The sequence below is a fragment of the Prinia subflava genome, chromosome 14 (genome assembly GCF_021018805.1).
Source record: "Prinia subflava isolate CZ2003 ecotype Zambia chromosome 14, Cam_Psub_1.2, whole genome shotgun sequence".
NCBI classification, from domain to species: Eukaryota; Metazoa; Chordata; class Aves; order Passeriformes; family Cisticolidae; genus Prinia; species Prinia subflava.
In genome coordinates this window covers 1,350,663-1,362,770 of record NC_086260.1, presented here as the reverse complement: position 1 = coordinate 1,362,770, position 12,108 = coordinate 1,350,663, and the positions used below count along the sequence as shown (strand labels likewise).

The following is a 12,108-nucleotide window of genomic DNA, read 5'->3' as shown; positions in this document are numbered from 1 at the left end:
GCTTTTGGTAAACAAGATAATGTCCAGAGAAGGGGATATTTATCCCTGTGCAGCCAGGGCTGTGCTCTAGAATCAGCAGAATTCCCTGCTGCTCTGAGACCACCAGAACCTCTCTGGGTGTGATGGGGAGAGAGGGTAGAAGTGTTGGAGTTTTTCCCAGCCCTGGGCAGTGCTGGCTGGCAGAGCTCACAGCCTGCCAGGAGGAGCAGCTGGAAGAGCCTCGCTGCTCCTGCTGTTTGAAACCCTCAAGCACAGGAGCTGCTTGGGCCTTTTTGAACTTGGTGATCAAAAAGCAGGGCTGGGAGGATCTCCAGGAAACCAGTGAGTGGGCTTGGAAGAGATGGGTTGAAAATCCGTTCTGTTGGGTTTTTTATCCAGCTCGTGCTGTCTCTTTGTTGCTGTGACAGATTGAAACGGACTTTTTTCTCATATTTATTGAAATGACAGGTGGGTCCTGTGTCATTTGGACTTGGGGCTTTAGAGAAAATGAAGTTTTTAATACAGTGGATGTTAGCAACACTCAGTGTCTGTCTCCTCAGTGTTGCATTTAAGCCATCTATTTTAAACCCAGCATTGAAGTATTACTGATTTCACAGGGATTTGGTTTCCTGATAAAGCATTTGACTTGGAAAAATCTTGGTATTTATGTTTTTACGTGCAAAATCTGTTGTCAGGCATGCTGAGAGGGTCTGCACCTAATTCTGGTTTTGGGCCTGCAGGTGTAAGCAGGAGGCTGCTGGTGTCATGTCAGAATTTTGATGTGACCAAAAAATGCTGCCATGAATCAGGTCAATATCTTGAATTTTTCAGGAGCACCAATCCAGCACAAAGGAGAGCCTTTAAAGGATGCTTAAACCTGTCTTTAATCCTGGCAAATAAATTAATTTAGATACAAATGTGCCTTAAACTGAAGCCGTCCCCTGTCCCCTTTCCCTCTGGCAGATGGGGTGGGTTGGTGCATCCTCTGGGATCAGTGCCTGCCTGTGCAGCAGTCCCACGTGCAATGGGATGCCAGTAGCTGCTTGTTTTTCCCTGGTTTATTTTTCCAAGCAAGCACTCTGGCCTGCTGGGTTTCCTTTGATACCTGAAATTCCACTGCGGGGACTTGTTCAGTTTTTCAAACAAACCAACAATCAAAGGCAAAGGGTCCTGTTGCTGTAACCTCTGCTAGCTGCACCAAGGAATTCTGCCTGATTAATGTTGTGCTTTATTCTTTATTCTTTCTTCCAGGGGCAATAAGCCAGAGATGACTGACAAGATGTCGAGCTTCCTTCATATTGGAGATATTTGTTCTCTCTATGCAGAGGGCTCAACAAATGGATTTATTAGCACTTTGGGGTAAGAACAGCTCTTCTCTTCTATTAAAAACACCCTAAGAAGGACTAGCAGAGCTCAGCGAGCTCTCCTGAGCCTGATCCCAGGGAATACTGGCTAAAACAAGGGAGCTTTATGGATTGATTTGGCCCTAAATTTAAAAATGGCATGAAGTGAATATGGCAAGGTAGATTTTGGGAGGCTGGAGTGTATCAATGGCTGTGGTGCAGTTTTGTCCTTGACAGGGAGGAAGAACCTTGTCAGGTGAAGGGGTAGAGGGGGAATGGATGCAACTCAGTTATTTTCATGTTGTTGTGTGTCCCGTGTCCATCCGTGTGTCCCGTCCTGTCCCTCCTGCCCCTTCCCCCAGTCAGGGGTGAACAGACCCCAGTGCACTCTGCTGACTGCACAAAGGATGTAGCACAGGCAGAGGGAGTATTAAAAAGATACATATATAACAAAAAACAAATCAAATCCCCAAGCCAAGGGGTTTAAATACCAGTAACTCACCACTACAGCTAGTTTGGTCTTAAAATTCAGGTTTAATTTGAGGTTTCTCCTACAAACAAAATTGTTTTTCTCCTATCAAAGGAGAACATGTTTTGCCCCTTGTGCTCTGGCAGAGCTGTGGAGCTGCAGTGGGAGCTGTGTTGTGCCAGCTCCTGCCCTGGGCGTGCTTCCCACAGAGCCCCTTTGTGCTGCCTTCCCCAGGACACAGGGCAGGTGCTGTGGAGCAGGGAATGCTGCTCCATTATCCAAAGGAGTAGCTTTGCACGTGGGGAGAGGACGAGCTGGCAGAGCAGAGCCGTGGAATTGGAACCAGGGCCAGGGAGTGTTTGATCCTGCTGAGGAGGAACCTCTGCAGACCCCTGGCTGCTGCCTGGGGAGGAGCCCCTGCAGGCTGAGCAGCTCCAGGACCCTGTCCCGAGGGCGTGAGGCACACGGGGCTGTGCCCAGCCAGGGGCACACACACAACCTGCTCTTTCTCATTTCCAGTAGCCCCAGGGGCCTCAGGGGGGGTTCAGGCACAGCACATTTTTTGATGCCTGCAGTCCAGATGCATCTGATAAATGGAGCTCCCAAGCAGGGCACAGACACAGCATCCTGGTAAGTGCCTCGGCAGGAAACGATGGGCTGCAATCTCACCTGAGTGACTCCAAACTAACTTGTAGGTTTAGTCCTCTAGCTATTAGGATTCTGGAAAATAAAGGGGCAGAGAAGGAAGCAGACACTGAAGATGCACCATGATCTATTATAGGAAAGAGAAGAAAATATGGGATGCTGCCAGAAAGGAAAGAAGGTATGATAAAAGCAAGGGATGTAGTAAGTAGGGTTGGTGGAATAGTATTTGGCGAATGTATTTGACAAATTTCCCAGGTCCTCGTCAAATATGGCACGTGCACTCTGCAGTCCTGGATCAGCTGTGGAACGGGCCAAATACTATCTGCTGCACACTGGCAACGGGAATTATCCTCTACATCTGCCTCTTGTTTCTCTTCCCAGCCCTGGAGCGAGTGTGGCAGTGAATAGCTCCAGCCCAAGTAGAAAGTTGTTCTGCCATGTGGAACCCCATGCGGTGCATGATGAACAGTGTGCAGTGGCTGTGGCTTCTGGTGGCATTGCTGAGCAGAGATTTTTCACCATGGGTGGTCCTTTGGGACATGACACGTGTTTTTCCTGGGCTTGATGAGGTTTTCTCATGGCAGGCCCAAAAACCCCTCAGTGTTGGAGCCTCCTCTCTGATTTGCTTAGTGCTGTTTTAAGGTAACTGCATTATAGAATGGCCACGTATCTCTGAGCCTAATTTAAGCCAGAAATCCTAATTGCTACGTGAAACATGAAATGCATTCTCATCTTAATAAGCCTTCGTAATCGAATTAGTTTTGTCCCATATTTAATTTAGTCTTTGTCCTGGAGAAAATTAAAGCAGCAAAGGAAAGATTTGGTGTAATTGTCCTCCAGCCCATGTGGAGTTTTGACAGTGTGATGTCATGATGATGTGTAATGCCTTGTTATGTGGTTACTGAAGGTTGAGGAGCAGATACCACTCTACATTCTAATGCTGTCCTAAATCTCTGAAGAGTGTTCCTATTTAATATTCCTATGACATGTTGCTTAATCAGGACTTTACTCTTGCTGTTTCCCAAACTCAGTGCTGTCATCATGATGATTTCTGGTGTACAATATATCCTCTTTCGTGTTTCTCACCCTGTAAAATTTTCCTCTTACTAGTCTGGGAAGTTCCTCTTTTCTTTCAACCTGATCTCAGATGAGAGGGGTACACTGCACTGAGATTATCAGTATGGGATAATCAGAGTAACCCATTTCCTTGATATTTTTGGCCCTTTATTCACCAGGAGCAGGTGCTTCAGCTCAAATGTTAATTCCACTCACGTTGGAGCACCTATATATATATATATTTATATATGTAATACTGAGTAGGGAGAAAATCCATGGGGAAAAAGCAATTCACTCTGAATGTTTGCATATGCAAATTTTAGATGCATAACACTGTCGAGCCCCCTTAGTTTCTCTGATCTCTTAATTTTCATGCACTTCCTTATTTTCTCTAATTGTTGTCTCAAGATGCTCCCTGCATGTGAGCAGCCTCTGCAAGGAACAACTCTCATATTCTAGGTCTCAGTCTTTCTCCAGTTGATTCTGCATGAGAATGGACCTCTCAAACCTTTGACCTTGGAGTTTTCTTTCTACGTTTGTGTAGAAAGCCTCTTTGACAGATTGCTTGTAAGGGGCCAAATTGACTCATTTGGGATCAAATCCAACCCCCAGTGTTTGGTTTCAGGTGCAATTTTCCAGTTTGGAAGCGGTGTTTGGGGAAAGCCTCTTTGCACCTTGATCCAAAGCTGCTCCTTAACCATCCCTTTATTCTGTGGGGTTTCAGCTGACCCTGTGGGGCTGTGCAGGGACAGACAGCTCTGTCCTGGCACTCCCTTTGGAACCTCTTGGGTTTGCTTGTCCAGCTCTCTCCATTCCTGGCAGATCAGGAGGAGGTTGGCTCAATCCCTCAGCTCTCACCCTGTGTTTGGCTGGTGAGCAGGAGGGTACACGTGTGCCTTCCTTTCTCTCAGGAGTCGATTTTTATTGTGGCAGTGACTGTTCCTGCCCTTTCTTAATCCTTGAGGGGTCACAGGGTCAGTGTTCAGTTTGCAAAGCTGTCATGTTTTCCTCTTCTCCATTCATAGAAACGCATTTGCAGCATGACTCAAATCTGTCCAAGAGGCAGGCACTGTCCTGAGGCTGTGTGTCACCTCCCTAGAATATGGGCTGTTCTGTCTGCACCTCGAGCAGGGCACATAAAGACGATGCAGAACACAGGAGCAATGACTTATTTATTGTCCCACCTACCAGGAGCATAGCTCTGGGCAACAGTAAAAATTAGCTGCATGCTTCTTAGAATAATCTGGCATAAGTTGGCATTTGGGGAATGTCTTCTGCTGGAGTGGCCACTCGGATGAAATATTGCAAGCGAACGACTTTGGTGTTGTTGAGGAGGATGGAAGGGGCTGCAGGGGGTGGAATCTCACTTTGCTGCTCATTTCTTTGCAGCCTTGTGGATGATCGGTGTGTTGTACAGCCAGAAGCAGGTGATCTTAACAACCCACCCAAAAAATTCCGAGGTAAGTTGGTCAGACAGCTCCTCACCTGCTGCTTAGAAATGACTTTTGTGCAGTGATGTGTAACCATTCCTGACCTCTGTGCTTTCTGTAGCATATTTTAGTGTCATCTTCTCCCACGAATGACAGCTCAGGAGGAAAAATGTGTGTGTTGAATGTCTGTGGGACTGTGGTGGATTAACCTGAGCCAGCCCCACCCGGTGGGCTGGGGAGGAGGATTGGAAGTGTTCAGATAAAGCAGTTCAGTAGATAAAGGAGTTTCATACAGCAGCAAAGCAAAGCAATGAATTGATTCCCCGTGTCCCATGGGCAGGCAGGTGCTGGGCCAGGACAGGTGAGGAGCAGAGATCTGAAACACCCCTGTGTTACCAACAGCTTCCAGCACAAATCCAAAATGTGGCTCTGCCAGCTGCTGCAAAGAAAATTAACTCTGTCCCAGCCAAACTCAGGAATGAAGACAGCTTTTTGAGGGGTAGGGTCGAGGTTGTCATGTGTTTGCCTTTCAGATCTGTCCACACTTTCAGGATCCCTGAAATTAATTGCATTTTCTCCATTCTATCACACATTCTTTCTAATTACCTAGTAGCAAACCTCAGGGAGGAGGAAAATAAAAAGGAGCAAGTGTTTGCCACAACTGTTGTTGTCTGACCTAATTTGATATGAGCTGCCTTGGGCTTTGCTTTCACTCTGCCAGGAAACCTCTGCTCAGTGATAAGAAATTAGTGCTCTGCTTTTCACAGTTTGGCAAGGGCTGACTCGTTCAAGAAAGGCCTCAGACAGCCAGAGAAGCACTAACTGGGATTTTGTTTGCAAAGACTTTGAGTTCTTTTTCTCACCCCTGGGTTGTATCTTTTACCCAGAGGCCAACTCAGCCAAATATTCTACAGTTTTGGTCTTGATTTTATTGTTTCACGTGTAGCAGCAACCATGTGTTCTGTTTCCTTGGATGAATCTTGTTTCCTTTACCAGGGCCTCAGAATCACCATAATTCTATTCAGTTTGGCCAGAGCTGCAGGTGATTGCCCTTGGAAATCATGTTCAATCTGTACTGCTCGTTTTGCTGGCTGTTACTTGGGTGGTTTGGGTTTTTTTTTTTTTGTCATGACACGATGTTGCATATAACAAAACTCTCCCTTTAAAATATTGCTGAAGTCTGTCAGTTCCTGGTGGTTTTTCTCCCGTTTTCCTGGAAAACTGAAGAGCTGACAATTGAAACACTAAAGAGGCAACCTGGGGAAGTTTCAGCATTCAGTGGTGAGCTCTCCAAGAAAGAACTGTTATGTTCTTATGTTATTTCTCTCCAAGAAAGTGCTGTTAATGTGAAGCAGAGCCTTGACTTGAGGCATTCTTGATGTTAAAATGGTGTGGAAGAATAAAGGCAGATTTGACTGAGACTGCTGGGTGCAGAAGGAGGCGGAGGGAGAGAAAAGAATGAGAAAAAGGCAATTCTTGCTAGCACAGTTTAGGAACTGCAAGTACAGAGAGACATTTGTCTGACATAAAACACCGTGGTTAGACATTGTAAATGTTCTCATATTACTTATAATTTATACAGGGAGAAAGAATGGTGTGAACCTTTTCCAACCTTTGTAGTTACTTCAGTGAAGCTTTCACGGGGAAGTTTATGCTTAATGGTAAATGGCAACAAAAGTAATAAAATTTTAGCAGGCTTTTCTCTTATTTATACACGTACTTTGTAAGTGTAGTCTGAGATAAAATGCATTCCACGTTAAATATGTTCAGAAGAAGTAATAGTGGAGTTTATCACCCCATCTGCACCAGAAATGGAAAATAACCCATTTTTGTGCAGAAGTTGGGTGGGGCTTGGAGCAGCCTGGGATGGGGGAAGGTGTCAGGGGCTGGAGTGGGGTCAGGTTTGAGCTCCCTCCCAACCCAAACCGTTCTGTGAATCATCTGAGAGAGCAGAGCTCATAGGAGTGGGCTCAGGCACTGGGAATTATGGAGGAATGCTCAAAAACCTTCTTGGAGCAAGGAGAAAATGAATCCAATGGAAGTGACCTGTATTACACCCTGCCAGAGGGCTGGGAAAACACCTCTGTGACCTGGTTTATGTCCCTGTGCTCCCAGGTGTCCACATGCAGGTCAGTCCCCTCCTGGCAGGGACACTGAGCCTGCCACCTTTGGCCGGGCTTGGAGATGTTTTTGGTGTCATTTTTTGAAAAGTGTCGTTCTGAGCTTCTTAGAGCAGATCTGTCTTCTGTGGGCAGATGTAAAACACTTGTAAATACAAATTTCATGCTTAATCAACATGAGGAGAGATCTCTGGAAGCAAGATTGACTGCTTAGCTATGCGTGGATGACTCCAAGAAAATGCAGTGTGAAACTCAAGCCTGTTTATCCAGTGGCAGAATGAATCCCTCCTGCTTTTTTCCCTAACCACAGGTGCTTCAGGTTGTGAAAAGTCATGTTGCCAAGGCTACATTTAATCACTTGATCTGGTGGCAGCAGCAAGGCCCTGGGCTGCAGGGTGGGGGATTTTCTTTGCTCTCCAGACCCTTGAAATGCAGCAGAGCTGCTGTGCAGAGTGGGGTGTGTGCACATCCCTGTGCCTGGGGAGAGGGATTGGGCAGCAGTGCTTAACTGTGGGTATATTCTGTCACTGAACACTGCTGACCTGCCCGAGGGGTTCCTAAAAACAGCTTCCTTTCCTTCCCAGCTGGAAAGGAGGGGGGTTTGTGTGCTGGGAAATCACTGCTTGGAAAAGGCTTGGCCTGGAGGCAGCCGGGGAATCTGGGTTTGTGTTCGGTGGGACAGGAGGATGTGCTGGAGCTGGGAGGGACAGAGCTGCTCAGCCTGCAGGGAGGGAGGGGAGCAGAGGCATCCTGGGGACACCAGGACTGGCTTTGTTGACAAAAATTGTGGAAAAGTTGGCTGACAGATGGATGTGGTGGTGGGGGAGCTCTGGAGAGGGTGAGGTGCAAGAGGCAGCTGAGAGTCAGAGGAGGAGTGTGGAGTAAAAGTGTAAATAAGATGGTTTTTTTAAAAGAAAGAATTCCAGGGTTATTAGATGGAAAAAAGTGAAGTGCTGGAGTTGGAAAGAACTCCAGAGGAAGTTAGTGCAGCATGCTCAGGTTCCTGTGAGTGTTTACCTGCAGTTATTTCACATTTTAAATGCTGTGGTGCTTCTAGGTCATCAAAATATTCATTTGAGCACTTGCAGGTGTCAAGGCTGATTCTTTTTCTTACTCTTTTCCATCCCAAGCAGAATTGCTGAGCACCTGAGGTCAGTGGTTTGAGGTTGGATGGTAATGATGGTGTAAGATTTCCGTGGATTTTTTTTTTATTCTGGCTTTCTGTGTCCACTTTAAACACAGTGGTTTGGGTGTGTTTGGGGTTTTTTTCAAGTAGAGTCTCCAGCTCCAAACAATTCCAAAGTCCTCTAAAACTGCTTTTCAAAATGTGAAGACTGAAGAGCACCTTCATTCGAGTGTTTCTTTTTCATGTTAATATGCAAAAGAGGAGTTTTTACTTAACTGTTGTAAATGTGCTGTGTACAGATGAGATTCCTGGAAGAAATCCTGCTTGTGTGAGTCTCCAGAAAAAGAAAGAGTGTGGTGTTCCCTTTGTTATCCGCACTTCTTTAAACAGAAAAGACATTGAATGTTTTTATTAAGCTCTAATTGCCATCCCTGAGTGTGACTGTGCAGCTGAAGAGTGGCTATAAATGAATTTCCTTTTAACGTGCATGGATGGATGTGGGCAGTGTGCACTGGAGCTGGGCTGAAGCCCCGTGTCTCACTGGAAATACAGTGAAACACACACAGAAATCCTCATTCTGCAGATGGAAATCAGCCCTGCCGTGGCTGGAGCTGCAGCAGAGCCCAGGCTGTGATTTTTCTGCTGCTCTGTGCTGTGTTAGTGAGCTGGCTGTGCTTTTGCAGGGTTTATTTGTGTCCATTTGTACTGGAGCACAGCCCTGCGCGAAGCCGGGCGTGTTTGTTTAGTGCAGGAGGCTGCTACTCCAGCAGGGCAGTCTGTCTGCCAGGCTTCTCAGGAAATGCCTCACAGCTCTGGATTTGGGATGCAGAGCTGCCTGCCAGGCTTCCAGCAGCTCTGCAATAGCTGCTGCAAACTCTGGCAAAAAGGGCACTCACTGGGTTAATTTGTCCAGCAGCTCCCTCCTTCCAGAACATTGTTTTAGTAGTTGCTGGGCAACACTCTTTTTTTGGCAAGATGTTCAAGGAATGAACCCATATCTTAGACTTAAAATACCCTCATGGTGAAGCAGAAGAGGAGTAGTTCAGATTGTGTTTGTTCTTTTGATCCTAATCCGGGCTGTGCTGCTGTGGCTGTGCCTGTGCAGGTGCTGGGGGCCAGCCCTGGGGGGCTCAGCCTCCGAGCTGCAGCTGCTGTAGGAGGAACTCCCTGGGCAGCTTTAATTTATAATTATATGGGTATAAAATCTGTATTTATTATGAATCATGGACTGGCTTGGGTTGGAAGGGACCTTAAATCCCACCCAGTGCCACCCCTGCCATGGCAGGGACACCTCCCACTGTCCCAGGCTGCTCCAACCTGGCCTTGGGCACTGCCAGGGATGCAGGGGCAGCCACAGCTGCTCTGGGTACCCTGTGCCAGGGCTGCCCACCCTCACAGGGAACAATTCCTGCCCAAAATCCAGTTTTGATGGATGTTCTTGAGTTACCTCTGTGCTCAGCACTGATGAAGTCACTGTGGTTCTTCCTGGCAGAAATGTTTTATGTTTTATCCTTCATAGCTTTGCCATCACTGGTCTGAAGCCTCCCCACTCCTGCTTTGTGTTACATGCAGGAAACTCCATATGAAGGAGAAATATGAAGGAAATCTGTGATTCATGCAGGTCTGCTGGAGGCTCTGGAATTCTGTAGCACACATAGACATTATTTACCCTTATTTAGCCAGGACAAGCTTGTTCATGGCCTGGCATCAGGGCTGAGATCAGGGATTCTTTCAGCTGAAGGGTCACACACACAATTTTCCCAAACACTTGTGAAAATTGAAAAACAAGCTCAACCAAACGACCAGGTCCCTCTGCCTGTTAGTTTTGGGGTATGGGCAGCAGACAGAGTGCCCTGTGTGGGCTGTGGGGTGGTTCAGTGCCACCCCTGTGCTCATCATGAATTTTCTGTGGGATCAGCCTGAGGTTCCTGTGTTCCTGTCAGCCTGGAATCCTGGTGCTCTCCACACACACTGTTCCTGGCCTGCTGTGGTGCAAGGGATGAAATCAGCTTTTTAAACTTCCATGTGAGAGAGCCTGAATTGTTTGGCTCTCTCAGCTGAGTTGGAGTGGGTGTTCTGCAGAGGTTTGAGCTGGAGTGATGAAGAGGATGGGGTAGACTTGAGCTGCACAGCCAAGTTTGGGCTTCTTTTCCTTCTGAACATGGAGTTTCTAATGCTGCTGAAATGCTCAGATGCATTAATTATTCAGGTGCCTGGATTCCTTTAAGGAATATTTGAACTGGAGTCTAAATATGGCTCCTTTTTTCACCTCTGATATTAGCAGTTCAAATAGCAGGATTTGTTTTTCGTGCAGGAAGCAGAACTTTGGGGAGTGCCTGAGTGCTGAGCCAAAGCCTTCTTGCAGAGACATCCATCACTGGCAGTAGAAACTCCTTTCCAATTCTGAGATGTCCAAATCAGATTAAAATGCCCGTGCTGAATACCAGGAGTAGAAAGTGGAGCATAATAATGAATACCCACTTACCAGCTTCTCTGTTTTATAGCCAAACACCATAAAAAGAAAAAGGATGCCTCTTACCCCCTTTTCAGAAAGAGAAAAAACCAAAATGAGAAGTGTAAAATCAAAATAAAATTTTAGGTTGTCTGATGGAAGAGAAAAATTGATAACAATACAGTCTGTTGTTGTGCCTATAATTTTTTTTAATTCAAAATTTAAGCATTGAGCATTTTGAGTAAAAAAAAACCTTTCAGTCTTGCTGAATTAGGATATAGTTAAATCTAAAATACGTTTTGCTGCCTTGATGAGGAATCTTTCAGTATTTATAGAGCTGCACTAGAAAACTGCCAACTGCTCGTACACATTTGAATTTGCTGCCCTTTATAAGATGAAGAAATCCTGAATCCTGTCTCTGAATTGTGCAACTTTAGCCCACTGCAGCCTACGTGCAAGCAGATGTTGGGGGCAATTGCCACTGCAGCATTTGGGTATTTTAAAAAGCTGGGAAGTTGGAAGTGTTGCTTTTTCATGCACACAAGTTTGCTCTGTGTCTGCTGAGGCTTGGGACAGCCTGATCAGGGGGATGCAGGAACCCAAGGGAAGGCTGGTGGGGTGTTTTATTGTGGAGAGTGAGCTGGAAAGCTGTTTTTATTCCATCTCCCACATCTCTTGCAGTGGCCTGTGACGCCAGACAAGTCTGGGGTGCAGTCAGAATTTATTTGTGATGGAGTATGAGGACATCCCAAGACATCTTGGCCCTGGGGTGCTTTGGTGCCCAGAGCAGCTGTGGCTGCCGTGTCCCTGGCAGTGTCCCAGGCCAGGCTGGACGTGGGGACAGTGGGAGGTGTCCCTGCCCATGGCAGGGGGGAGTGAGATGAGCTTTAAGGCCCCTTCCCACCCAAGCCCTGCAGGGATTCTGTGTTGGTGTGCTCAGCAGAGATAAAGGACTGGCTAAGTAATTAGTGCCTTCATTAAGGTGGTCAAGGCTCTCTGTGTGTGCCACTGATGGGTGCAGAGATCCACGGGAGGGTCAGTGTGGCACAGGGCAGGAGTGACAGCTGGGGACAGCGAGGGGAGCTGGCACAGAGAGTGGCTGGCTGTGTTTCCCTGCTGCTCTGTGCCCCCAGTCCTGTGGCCAAGCAGCTCCCTGTGCACTTCTGGGCTGCAGTGCTTCCATCTGGGGTGTTCTGCATGGACAGGAGGGCAGAGCAAAGCCCCTCTGAAGCACAGGGTGCCATTAATATGCATGACTGGAAGGCTGTGTGGAGCCCAGGCTGTCGCTTCAGGTACAGCAGGGGAAGGAGAGGGATTTATTGGAGCTCCTGGGGAGAAGTTTGATCCGTGCCCTCAGTCCATCTGCAAGTGTGGGTGGCAGTTCTGTCCTGATGAGTTCTGTGACTGTGCCCTAGAATTGAAGAAATAAGCAAAATGCTCTTTTGAACGTTTATTCTTTCTCAGCTCTTGCAGGACTGAGCCTTTCCC

At 47.0% G+C, this 12,108-nt stretch overlaps 1 protein-coding gene across 4 annotated transcripts in view; it reads left to right on the top strand.

Moving 5' to 3' along the window:
* Nucleotides 1-12,108, top strand: part of ITPR1 (inositol 1,4,5-trisphosphate receptor type 1) — a 155,322-nt gene that overhangs the window by 12,351 nt on the left and 130,863 nt on the right. For 2 of the 4 annotated variants that reach the window (XM_063411836.1, XM_063411834.1), the window contains exons 2-4: nt 1,231-1,338; nt 2,573-2,614; nt 4,882-4,952. In XM_063411836.1, coding sequence (XP_063267906.1) covers nt 1,247-1,338; nt 2,573-2,614; nt 4,882-4,952 — 205 coding nt within the window. In that variant the 5' untranslated portion in view covers nt 1,231-1,246. The remainder of the gene's footprint in view (nt 1-1,230; nt 1,339-2,572; nt 2,615-4,881; nt 4,953-12,108) is intronic. The other 2 variants (XM_063411837.1, XM_063411835.1) reach the window with 1 other exon arrangement.